The 13,554-nt window shown below is 34.5% G+C and overlaps 1 protein-coding gene and 1 pseudogene across 2 annotated transcripts; both read left to right on the top strand.

Annotated features, from left to right (window-relative positions):
- The first annotated feature begins 734 nt into the window (after window positions 1–734).
- LOC145222433 (kelch-like protein 23) lies at window positions 735–6,922 on the top strand (annotated as a pseudogene). Its single transcript, XR_013859334.1, has 12 exons — window positions 735–833; window positions 1,095–1,218; window positions 1,279–1,432; window positions 1,501–1,715; window positions 2,495–2,638; window positions 3,109–3,190; window positions 4,507–4,604; window positions 4,880–5,066; window positions 5,184–5,321; window positions 5,746–5,904; window positions 6,042–6,229; window positions 6,805–6,922. The product of XR_013859334.1 is annotated as a kelch-like protein 23 (transcript).
- Window positions 6,923–8,382: 1,460 nt separating this feature from the next.
- Window positions 8,383–9,379, top strand: LOC145224000 (zinc finger BED domain-containing protein 4-like). The gene has a single exon (XM_080090414.1). It carries the CDS (start codon window positions 8,479–8,481, stop codon window positions 9,211–9,213), a length of 735 nt encoding a protein of 244 aa, XP_079946540.1. The 5' UTR covers window positions 8,383–8,478; the 3' UTR covers window positions 9,214–9,379.
- Window positions 9,380–13,554: the final 4,175 nt, after the last annotated feature.

Genomic DNA, 13,554 nt, shown 5'->3' with positions numbered 1-13,554 from the left:
TGGATTTTTTCTTGTAATGCCGCAAAATTAGGATTTTGGCGTGTATCTGCGTAAAAAATGTTGTTCAGCAGTTTTGCAAGGCTTTCATTGGTAAATACATTTTCTGACAAAATTATATTTATGTTGCACAATGAAGTTCTACGTCGTCACAAGCCTTATTTCACAAATAATCCACGTAAATCATTCAAGCGCTTATAAAAGTTGAAATAACATTTCTAAGTCGCGAACGTAGTCATGCCATTAAAGTGATTTTCGGCTTAGCAAGTTACGTGAAATAACAAAATAGTTACTGACAAGTTAAAACAATTTGGCATTCATAAATCATCCAAAAAAAATGTAAAAACATTAAAAATAAGAAGGCATAAAATTAATCAGGTTAAGAAAGGAGCAAAACAGGTAAAGATTTGTTGTATTTATTTGGTAATTCTTTTTGTCAAACTGTCTTGAAGAGATCCATTTACTAACCAAACATTATTTTGATGTTCTTGCTCAGTTTGTTACAAAAAGGTTTCCTATCGGACAAGCAATACTGTTAGCACAACACAATAGTTGTATTTTGTTGTTATTGTTGATTTATTGAATTCTGCAGAAGAATTTTGGTAAATATGTCTGATTTGATAAAATAAATTTTGGTAATCTAAATACTCTTTATTGTGTATTGTTACTGCTAATTCTTACATTAAGTGGTTAGTACAATATATATTATGTTGAAACTTATTCTTGTTTTAGGCCAGTTAGGATTTGTATTGATCTGAAAATTAAACAAATACAATGGAAAAGTTTGATGGTGATGTCACAAATCATTATGCCTGGTTGGGAAAACTTATTGCAGAGTAAGTATCAATATATTTTGCTGGTTCAGAGAGGTTGCTCATAACAATGCATTTAACCATTTCAGTCTTGTGGGTGATTGGCTTTAGAAAAACAGTGAAAGATAAATTTATAGCTGAAAGTAGAAAAACTAAAAAAACATTTTAAGCTGCATTAAAAGATAAATTAAAAGATAAAGTGAAAGATAAATTCAAAGTTGAAAAGCTAAAAACTGTTTTAAGCCGCATCTTTTCAATAAAAACTTTGTGTTTGTTTCATGTCAGGGATCGAAATTCAGAGGAATCTACTTGTGATTTGGTGCTTGAGTCAGAAGGAAAAGAATTTCCAGTTCACAAAAATATTATGATGCTTGTTTCAAAGTATTTTAAAAAGATGTTCACTATTGAGGTAAATAACTCCTATATTATAAACATAACTTATTTATAAAATGTGCTCCTACTTTTGCAGATGAAAGAGAAATATGAAGGCATTGTCAAGATGTTACAGATACCACATGAGCGACTTGCAAATCTTATTGAGTTTGTTTATTCTGGTAGAATAATAATTACTAAAGATAATGTGACAGACATATTGGATGATGCAGAATACACCCAACTGGAAGGTTTGAAATAATTTGCCTAACAATTGATATACATGTATATTTTCATGTTATATTTTATTATGTTACAGCACTTAAAGAGAGTTGCAAAACAGCCCTTATCAAACTTGTATGTGCTGACAATTGCTTAAAACTTCGAGCTTATGCTCAGCGATACAATCTGGATGAAGTGTTTGTTAAAACAAACCAAGAAATCACAACCAGCTTTGCAGCAGTTGTTCGACAAGATGATTTTATACAACTTGATGTTGATGATATAACTGATGTAATCAAGCTAAGAAACAAGGTATGCAACACTTCATAGAGGTATTATAAGGTAAATCAAATGAATGATCATAGTATGCCAGGCCGATTAAAGGCATGTTACCAAATGAGCTGGTCACCAAGCATTCCCATATAACACAGCATTGGCAAAAAGAATCTAACCTGCAGTGTGAATCGAACCCACAACAGGAGTTTTTCTATATGTTACATACTCTATCAACTGAGCTGCACATGCTCAGCTGTGAGTTGTAGAAAGTCAAATTACAGCCACAGTTGCCTGCCTTGTATGCTGCACATGTCTGCTTTTTTAATAGATTCGCAAGATTAATCAGTATTGAGTTAAGATGAACATAAATTCACAACTGGGATCAGTCCGGAAGCATTCGTGCACACCAGTTTTCAATGGGCCTGGCATACTATGATTTATATATGAGTGTACCGTGATCGTTGGTCCATGTGAATGCTTCAGGGCTAATTCCAGTTATGAATTGATATTCATCTCTAATATATGATACATTGTTTACATTGGTTACCTTTAGTCACTATGTCCTTGCCACGATTGGATGTGGGTTTGTAGTTGTGCCTTGTTCTGGACTGTAGATTGGGTGATTGCCCCTCACTGCCATATCAAATAAAAAAATATAAATTAAAATGGCAAACAGAACTAAGTTAATAATTGATTTACCACACAAGCATAAAGTTTAGTTTCAAAAATGAATCAAATCTAAAAATGGAACATGCAGATGTTATACAACTGCAGGAAATAAATTACATTTTTATGTTTTATGTTTCTATTTGTAGACTTGCGAGGAAGCTGTTTTTACTGGGATATTACAATGGGTCAATCATAACCCTCTTCAACGTGAGGAATTGTTTGTGAATCTCTTTTTGAAACTTGATCCATCGTTAATGAGAACAGATTTTCTCAATCGGGCCTCCACAGAGGTAGGATTCAAATTTAATTCCAAAATGTTTGTATTTTTTGTTCTTGGATTGAAAACTTTACGATTTTATCGACTTGTTTTATATTGTGTTGTAAAATTGTTTTTCAAATTAGGATAAAATTTTACAACTAGTAAACAATAACTTGTCAATGCGCTGTTTTAGTATCGGTTACCCAGTATGACACAATAGGTTCTGTGCATGTAAACGGTTTTGATTGGACAGTTCTGGCATTCTCTTTATTATTGTAAAAATCATTGAGATACAAATTACGTAAAATCCACTATAACCCCTTAACTAAAAAAATTAAATTGTGTATACATTGTGCTTTGGAATGCATATGTACTTGCCATTAACTGCCACACAAACCTGCAGAATTCCTGGAACACACAGGCATTAACTGGTGAATATAACCAATTTGTGGTTAGGTATTTGATTTTAAGACATGCCAGGTTATTACTATTTGTGTGCAGAATTTGGTGAAGAACAACTTGGTTTGTTCTAACTTCCTTGTGCAAAACCTGTTACAGAATTGGAACAACCCACATACTACAGGTAAGAATCTTCCAACCAGCAAATCACAATCAGTCAGACAATACAAGGCTCTTTAACCGGGGTTCCGCACAACCTTTTCAGGGGTTCTGCAAACTTTAAGAGCCGCACAGGGATTCGCAGAGCTTTTGTGTAGCAATTCAAACATGAATGATTCATAATAACATTGTTGCGAACAGCAATGTTTGCTTGTACAATCTAGTTACCGTCTTTTTCCGTGCATAATACGCACCCTAAAAATGGCATGTCGATGCTGGAAAAAAGCCTGTACCCATGTATAATATGCACCCAAATTTTGACTCTACTCAGTGTGTTGGGCAGGATGGCTTAATGCGATGCACGATTGACAACAAACAAGAAGAAAGGTGTGATTTCAAGTTTTATTTCGAGGAAGATTTTCTTCAAAAATTGTTGTGCCAATGCATAATGCACACCCCAGATTTTAGGACAATAAATTAATTAAATTTTGCGCATTATGCACGGAAAAAGACGGTATAACCTTGGTTACACAATTGATCAATTGTGACGTTATAATCAAAGTCTTGATACTTTCTGTCTGAATTGTGAGATAAATACACAAACGACCAATCTAAATAACATGACAATGCGTTTCAGTAAGCCATTTAATTTAATTGAAGTCAATGTTTGTTATGTGCTTGGGGTGTGTTACGTAAACAAGTATGTTTTTTTTATGTAGCCTAGTTGACTTACATTCATCCAAAATAATTTTATGTGGGGTTCCACAAAGTTGGACAAAACACCTTGGGGGTTCTGTGTCACTAAAACGGGTGAAGAGGACTGTCCTAATATTATCTTTAGAGACTGAAAGATGCAACAACAACTTGACATAAACTTTAATGTGGTCAAGTACACTTATATTGGTTATAAAAAATAAAAAAAATATTGATAAATTGTTTCCATTATAAAAATAAGGTTACAAAATGAACTCCTTTTCAATGAATGCAACTTGTCCAGGGAAAACCAGCAATTCTGTGACACACAAAAAATGTTGTATATTTGGAGATTGAATAATCTCCTTTTAACTTTTCGAAAAACTGCCTCTTTTACTGTTTTGCAACAAAAACATGTGGCTTATTGGCCTGGGTAAGAAAAATGGTTTCCAAATCCAAAATAAAAATCTACTAACAAATCTGCTTTGGCTCTTTGCAGAATTTAGTTAAATGTGGGGCTGCTTTGGGGTATGGTGTTAGTAACTCTAACGGTACAAAAAGCAAAATTATCCTTCTAACTCTGTGTTTTACAGTTTGTCAATTGATCATTTAGTGTCTGTGTTTGTCATCTTTTCTCTTCTGTTTTAGTTTCCTGCACAGACAAACTTCTTTTCATTGGTGGTGGTAAGTCTCTTAAAGAGTGTGTAGTTTATGATGTGATCACAAAGCAAGCCACTCAATTACCAGTAAGTGTAACAAGGTTTGAAATTTTGTTGAGATTTCTTGGGCAGAATGTGTTTGAAACAAAATGCGTTGTTTATTGGCAAAAAGACATTAAATTTTACTGACAAGCATACAAAATGAACATTTAAACATAAAAATTGAATTCAGATTGCAGTTACTCTGTTTTTCCCATATGATTGTATTTATTGTGAAACAATGTGTTACACCCTGTAAAATAATAACATAAAAGTATGCTGATGCCAAATAACGAATCAGTGTTCTTTTTTCATTTTTGTAGCAATTAAATGAACAAAGAAGCGGATCAACCTGTGTAAAAGTTGGCAGTAAAGTTTTTGTGGTGGGAGGGAATGTTGGTGACTCAAACAAAACTTGTGAAATGTTGGACATAAATGAACAAACCAGTTGGATTTTGATGCCAAAGATGTTAAGAGCTCGTCCGTATTGTTCATCATGTTATTTTGGAGGTAAATTTTGTATTTATTTGTAAATCAAATAAAGAAACAGGCATGAAAAAATGACATAAAACAGTAAAAAAAATTGCATTTTATATATTTTTTTGTTTATTGCCTTTACTTTTCCAGATCACATTTATGTCACTGGTGGTTGGAATAATGGAAGATTGTCAAGCTGTGAAAAGTTTGACATCCACAACAACAAGTGGATGAATATAAAGGATATGATACATGTCAGAAGTGAACATGGGACTGTTGTTTGGAATGGTAATTAATCTTTTTTTGTTATGTATTATTTAGGGGTTTACGAGAAATAAAATTCCCTTTTTCTAAAAACTGGTTTTGTCCTTTTCCTAGATTTGTTGTTAAAACCACACTTTTTAAGCATATTTTTATTGTACATGGAATATTAGTTTTTAGGTTTTTTTGTGAATATTTTGACTCCCTCACCACAAAAGATATCACTTTATTATTCTATTTTACTGCATATCCAGTAACCTTATATTGTGCTCCCATACATAAGTTGAAAATCAGTTTATTTCATTCTTGATTTTATGCCTCATTACTTTACCAAACAAATTTCTATATCCTCATTAATATGTGTGTAGGTGTTACAGCTAAGCATAAGGAATGGACTTGCTAATATACTGATGTTACAACTAAGCATAGGCTGATTTGAATATAATTGTAGGGTTTATTTATTGCATTGGAGGTTTTGATGGCAGCAAGCAATTATTTTCGTGTGAACGTTTTGATGTGAAGAGTGATGTATGGAATGAGATTGCACCTCTCAATCAAGCAAGATGTGGTTTGGCATGTGTTGTATTGGATGGAAACGTCTATGCAATAGGTAATGCTTCCTAGTTTTATAAAGTTTTTTGTTTTATTTGGTGTGCCTAATTCTTAATACAAGCTGCTTGTCTGCTGTCATTTAAATGCTTACATTCTACTATCACTTGTATTTTTCTACATTCACAATTGTAACAGGTGGACTGGGGTATAATGGTCAGTACCTGTCATCTGTTGAGCGATTAAAGCCTGTACTTGGCATATGGGAGAATATTGCATCACTCCAACATGCTCGCTACTGTTCATCTGCTTGTGTGGTTGGAAAGAAAATCTTTGTTATAGGAGGGTAAGATTGAGCAAAAAATCTCAGAGACGATTAATAAACTGTATTACATGCACATTTTGCAAATATACATAAATGACTTTTATAATCCACATTAGACAGCAATTGAATTAAGCTGCACAACTAATCAGCAATCTCTGGTTTCTGACTTTTCCAAAACCAATGTATGTCTTTGTGATAAATATTAACTGCAATAAACATTGATAACCATCAAGTAAAGTTTAACAGCTGGTAAATTTAGCTAAGGTGCCCTTGGTGGATCCAGTAAACATTAATTCCAAAATTTTGTATTTCTCAAACCCAATCCCAAAATGTTATTGTAATAAGAAATAGAATTTATGGTAAAGTAATTGTGGTAAAAAGCCAAAGCAATGAATTTGTTCTACCTTAAAAAAAACATTGCTGGAGTAAGACATAACTATAATGTTCCAGTGTAAATCAATGTTTGTGTTTCATACAACATAGTACTTTATTCTCAAAAACAATATACTGCTCTTTATTTTTTATCTCAAGCAACATAAAAGTGAAAGTGTCATTATACTTGGAAGTTTAATACCTTTTCTGGTGCATAAATATTTGCACATTTGTGTTTGGTGTAAAGTGGAAATATTTTTCCAGATCCAATGGTAACAAAGATTTGAATTCAGTTGAAGTTTATGATCCAACTTCAAATGTTTGGACGATCGCTTTCAACACTAAGGAACCAGTTTCAGAGGCAACTGTCGTTGCAATTTGAAGTTTAAACACAATTTAGTTTAGTCCTTTTGTCACCACTGTATTATCATGTGGCTTGTGTGTGTGTGTCTTCATTTTTACAATCTGTGGCATTTATGGGTAACAATTTGTAAGTTTTCTAATATTTGTTTAAATGTATAGGTAACTATGCAGAAAATAACTATGTAATGTATATTTTTTTATCACCCCCTCAGTGGAAATTATTTGTTTTTAGTTGTTGATTCAATTCAAGCATGTTTATATTTGAATCATCTAAAACTATTATTGATACACTCACGTCTGAATTTCAGTTTATTATTAGTGTTAAGGGTTGGTAAGATCGACATCATACTTATAATTACAGAAGTACATTTTGCTTGGCTGTCTGCGCTTAATAGGATACATGGAACACCAATGCTAAGTACCGTATTTTACGGACCAAAAGGCGCAATTGAAATCCTTTTTTTCCTCATAAATTGATCGTGCGCCTTATAAGCCGGTGCGCCTAATGCAGACTTGGACAACTAGATAATTCTAGTTGTCTAATTGGGCAAATTAGAGCAAAATGGCGGTAATTCTAATTCTAATCTAGTTTGGAAATATCGAGTAAGCTCTAGTTCTAATTCTAATCTAATTTACATTTTTCAAAAAATCGCTAGTTTGTCCAACGACATTTACAAGCATGCGTTTCTTGTCCAAATCGCACAGAGACATGTTGCTAACAAAACCCATCCCTTATTGAAACATGTTTCTGTCACACTCGGCATTGTGACGAACAATACCTACCCCATGAGCTGTTGCAACACAATGTAGTCTGGTACCAAATAGAAACACAGTTTGTCTGCCAGTTGTATTACGCATTGATGTTCAATTGCCTAAATCAGTTAGTATTTTCAGTCATGGAGATTTGCAGTTTAGGGAAAATTTAGTTTTAGCTGTGTTGTTAGTTCTTCTTTTAGAGCACTGCAGGCCAAACTAGCGTAGGTATTATAGTCTTAAAATCCAAAACTATGTTTTTATTTTTTGCTTAGAGTAGTACTTATTTACAAAAAGGTTTGCACTAAGGTTGAAAATGAACATAGCTCCAGAAGAATCAAGTATCAAAACAAGTGTAGGTGAGAAACAGCTTCCAGCATCGCTTCGCCCATTTTTTGAATTATTAGATTCAGATTCAGAACATCCAATAGCGCAATGTTTGCTATGTGTGAAGAAAAAAACAAAAAACTCCAAGTATAAGGGTTTCAAAAATTCCTTGTCCAACTGGGAAGCGCATTTGTCCTGTATGCACCCGAAGGAAAACCGAAAGTACCGGGATGCGAAAGCTGAGGAAGCTGCTAAAATAGCAAAGGGTCAACACGATGGCAATTGTTTTTGTCCGTCAAAGTCAAAAAGTCAAGCCTCGCAAAAATCTCTAGTAAAAATAACAGACCATTTTCGCAAAGATGCTGCGAAAAAATATTCCAAACATCAAATGCGTTGGCTAAGTCTCAGAAAGAAAAGAGTGCATTGAAATTAAGCTCTACAGAGCTTGTTGTGATCACGGAACTCGTCGATGTGCTAAGCCCATTTGAAGCTGCAATGTCTCAAGTTGAAGGGGAAAAGAATGTAACAATAAGCAATGTGTGCGCTGTTGTCATCGGCCTGAAGAAATCACTGGAAGGAATGGCACTGAAACTGCACATTTGCCAAGTCTTGTCTCGTATTCTAGTTGAACAAGTTAACATAAGGCTAAATCCTTATCTTGAACAAGAAGATTTTCGATTCGCTACATTTTTAGATCCAAGATTTAAAGCCGACTGGTTGCAAACCGAAGAAGAAAGAGATTTACTTAAACAACTTTCTGCGCAATTGACGAAGGAACTTCTGAAAAGAAAAGCGGCTATTGATGCCGAGAACCGTGACAGTCCTTTGGATAGTGCTGGATCCGACCACGACCAGACCAGTAGCTCGTCTGAAGAGAAAGAGAACGCTCACCGAGGCTTGTTTTCGTTCATGCGGTCAAGTATGTCCAAGAAAAAGAGAAAAATTGCGGGTCCGACGCAAGAAAAGATTCTGGAAGATGAAGTAGAAAAGTACTTTGCAGGGGATTGTGAGAGTTTGGACTGTGATGTATTAGGGTACTGGAAAAACGAACAACGTTTTCCTCATCTTAAGATTGCTGCTCGGGAACTACTTGGAATGACAGCCACATCAGCTCCGTCTGAACGTGTTTTCAGCCACGCCGTCGAATTATACCGTGCTAAACGTGCCAATCTTGGTGTTAAAATTTTCGCCATTCTTATGCTTATGAGAATAAATTCCGATTTGATATAAACTGAAGTTGCTTGGTTTAAATCTAATTCTAGTTGGAATTCTAGTTTAGTTTCCAGTTTTTAAAATAGTGGTAATTCTAATTCTAATCTAATTTGAAAATAACCGAGATGCTCTAATTTTAATTCTAATCTAATTTAAAAAACCGAAAAAAGATCTAGTTGTCCAAGTCTGGCCTAATGTATGGATCAAGTAGTGCTTTATTGCCTACACTCAAAATCAGTACCGATACTACTATTATATAAATAAACCACCGTCTTACACAACAAACTACGGTAAAAGCAACTAGCAACTGTAATATTCACTAGGCTCATTTTTTCTTTTGCTCATTGTACTATTGTGACTTGCTTACATTTATCACGTAACAAGTAAATTTTTATTTCTCTTGCTTCTCATAATTGTATAATGCGAATACTGCTTATATAACCATTTTTTTACAGTAACTGCTGTCTTTAAATGACGCCAAGGAGACATGCTTACGAACCTTAAAATACGTATAGCCTGGTACGCCTCTATAGCCCGGTACGCCTTAAGTATGAACAAAAAACTAATCAAAGTAATTTATTGACAGAGCGCCTTATAATCGGGTGCGCTTTATGGGCCGTAAAATACTGTACATAAATATGACCAAAGAAACACAATAACTAGAAATTCTTATGTGGATGTTGAAAAAAAAAATTTTGATACAAAGCTATTTGTTTATTTCATGTGGTTCTATAAATATATTTAAATATTTCTGTGTCATAATGTAGTACTGTACGACATATTTACTGCATTTTCTTTTACAATTAAATACAATTCTTCTTGTAAGCAAACACTATGAACTGTAGCAAACACTATATTGCAGGGGCTTTTAGTTAGGGAGATTTTTCCAAGTGGTTTATGACCAAGTTTTTTTGGGAGGGTGTTGTTTAAAACTACGAACCCACTCGGAAATCAGATAATAGTGTTATTTTAATTACAAAACCCTTACCCCAATAGTTTTCTGTTTTTTTTTATTAAATTATAACTATTCTTTTAAGAAGCTTAGCAGTTCCGGTGGGCTTAGCGGGGGTGCAAACAATAATTTAAATAGTTCGGTTGTCACTTGTACTATAGGCAAGGGCACGAATTTTTAGAGGTTCATAAAGTTTGCAAATCTTGTGTTGTGTAAACATTCCTAAATAACTGTGGGCTCGAATGGTTAGTATTATTTACGCATAGAAACCCACAACTTTAACCTGCTTACCAGATACAGTAAAGCATTTCCTTAATGCTTTAATATGGACCAAAATGAGTAAACAGTTTTCCCTTAGTTTAACACGCAATGCCAAGGTTGCAGCACCAAGGCATAGTAAAGTTTAACAATAAACACACAATCAATGCAGAATTTCCACTGTGCAATAGCCTTGTCCCGTATTTGCCAGGTGTGTTTTGAGGTCGTTCAATCTTTTGTTGTCCTGGCAGAATCATTCTTACTGCACCATATTGCTTCTTTAATAGTCTCTAACTAGGCCTTACTAAAACGTCTAACATTTGGGCTATATAGGACATTTATGATATATTATACGGATTTTATTAAAACAATAACATACTTGAGTATTCTCATATGTCTCTGATTTTGAATCTTGTAAAAGACATCCAACGAGTCTTAGTACTTTGCAGATTGAAGGTTTGCGGTTTTAAAGCTGTGGATAAATATGTATTGTTGTGAAACGGGAATCAGCCGCTGTCATGAGACTCGCAGTGTTTATTCGCATTTTTTGTAGTGTGGTATGCAATCTGCGGTCTAGTCGCTGTTTTGGTGCTAAATGAAATTAGTAGGCAAAACTCTTGACAAGTATTTTATGATATTTTTGCCTACCTTTCAGATGCTAGGTGTTTAGTTTTGTAGTTTTGTCATGATTGTATTTCATTGAGGCGATTATTGAGCCTGGCGACGTAGTTATGTACTGCTCGTTACGTTTTGCTAAATGAAAAAGGGTGCGCTAGGAGAATGGGGCTGTGATAGCTTCGCGATGCCGGTAGCATTTGCCATAATTTTGGTACCATTCAAACAAACGTTTTTTTTTCGGGGGCTGTAAAAGAAAGTTAACTAAGCAAAACGGGGTATAAAAATAACATTACTTTAATACCATGTTAAGGTACATGAAATGTATTCGCGAAAAACACAGGAAAGTACTTCCCGTCGATACAACGTACTGTAAAATTCACTACAGCCTTGTACCTTTTACAAATTGGTTTCTATGTGAACGAGGCTTGCGTTTGTTATTTTAGCAGTCATACACAATGAGCGATACATTCCAGCATTGTGTTTAAGTTCCTCTCTCTGTCAGACAGTGAATGTGGCAACCTGGCGATAAAAATAACCACAAAGACCAAGCATTGGCTGGGGTTCTATTTGTCAGGAAATGCTGAAGTTTTTACAAGCCAGTGTAGGCTGTTCTGTTTTGGTGTATCAAATAGTTTCATACTGGTGTAAGCTGGTATGTTTTTTTTACAATTGTGCTATAATTTTGTGCTGACTGTGATTATGATGCAACGAAAGAAGGCAATGAATTTGAGAGCAACGATTGGCTTGAATCAGCAACATATCGGAATTTTCGCACATTGCTTGCAAGGTTATAAATAGCAGAGTCAATTGCAGAAAGAACAGTATAATGATATGATGGTTAACAGCTAAACCATGTACATTAAAAATAGTAAAGTGTCAAGTAACGGAAGTACAGTGGAAAGATGATAGGTTAGAGTCAAAGCCTGTGCGTAGGAACAAAGTTACTTGGAAAAGAATCTGCATTTGCCCGTAACGTGAAAATGTTATAGTTTACTGTGCAAAGCGCGTGGATATTTCTGGCAATTAAAAACAGGTCATGTAACAAATACAAATCACTGAGTAAAAATTATTTGTCGAAAAAATAAATTCGAAAAAACAAAAACAAAATACGATGTGTATGTAAACTGCGCTCCCGTGGGCACGTATCAAGCCAGTGCTTTCAGTTGACGTTGGGGTACAAAATAACTTTTTTTAGAAAACAATAGTGCAAAAGAGACAAAAAAATATTCATTTCAATTTGCAAGTGCAAAGTGCTAGCTACAGGACATGAAGAAATACTTCCTGGTACATTACAAACGACTTTATCGCATATTAAATAATTTGACGTCACTTAAACGTAACCAAAGGTTCGTAGTCAGAGGCTTATCACGTGACTGATGCTGTTTTGTGTAGCTGGTGATACATGCATTTTATATCGTTGTTGTTACAGTGGAAGCTGTTAGGATGTGGATCTGGGTTATAAGTTATTAAAATAAAATTGTTGTTAAAACTTTTGGTATTTGTTTACTGTTTGCCATATTTAGTGATTTGCCCTTTTCACAATTCAAGGTCCGGGTATCGGAGATAGGGGAATAGTGTTTTTTAATTACAAACGCTCACCACAATAGCCCCAACCCTGTGTTTTGTTTTTTTTTCAAGTCAGAGAGATGTAATCAGTCCGCAGAGGGCGCCAATTTCGCAACGTACCAAGCTTAAATGTGATTCCGTCACTTAACATTTTGTAGCAGCTGGTAGTTGTGCAGCTAAATCGCGTTTAAATCTATCCACTCATTGTACCAAAAGTCACTTCGCGCTTAAAATCTATTTGAAAGGGTTCAGTTCAAGTCAGAACTGTAAAAAAATATGATTTCTGTTAATGGGACTTTTTGTTAAAGGGGGGTTTCCCGTTTTTGTGTGATTGGAATGTTGGTTGCCATGTATTTGCAAAAACATTGTTAAAGAAATGATACATAAAGGAGCTACATTGTGCTGTTACCGATGTGTTGTATAGTTAGAAGTCTCACAGTAAAAACAGTTAAATTGTAGCTAAAAACGGTTGTCAATTTTGAAACAGAAAAAGGCGTAAACTGTTCCAAGTTTGTATTTCCTAATAAAGTAAATAAAGTCAGGTTTTAGTTTTAAATGCCAGTTCGGACGGAAGAATATTGAGTTAGTCATGTTTATCATATTTTGACATAGGCAAGCAAGCACATCGGAGTCCAAAGTCAAGTTTATAGTTTTGTCATTTATTCATTTAAAGGTTGTGTTTTGTAGTTATTTTGATGTTTTTTGTCTGTAGAATTTGTGAATGTATTAATTTGTAACTTATGCATGGACTTAGTTGTTGCATGATGTTTATTGTAATGAGCTCAACAAAGCTAGCACTAAGAAAGTTGTTCTTGGACTGTGTGTAATAATGGGAAGCATGTTTAATGTTTTTTATCAATGTCTGATCTTTTTACTTGTTGCAAAAAAGTTATCATATAAGTGGCAGCTAACAACATAGAAGGCATGCTTAATTAGCATGTGCTGCCTGTGTGGTACGCATCTGT

The sequence above is a fragment of the Phallusia mammillata genome, chromosome 4 (genome assembly GCF_965637545.1).
Source record: "Phallusia mammillata chromosome 4, kaPhaMamm4.hap1.1, whole genome shotgun sequence".
NCBI lineage: Eukaryota > Metazoa > Chordata > Ascidiacea > Phlebobranchia > Ascidiidae > Phallusia > Phallusia mammillata.
This window is presented reverse-complemented; position numbering and strand designations above follow the sequence as displayed.

Bases quoted from the DNA above. Each gene is read 5' to 3' on its own strand.
- LOC145224000 (XM_080090414.1), top strand. From the start codon at position 8,479: ATGTCTCAAGTTGAAGGGGAAAAGAATGTAACAATAAGCAATGTGTGC.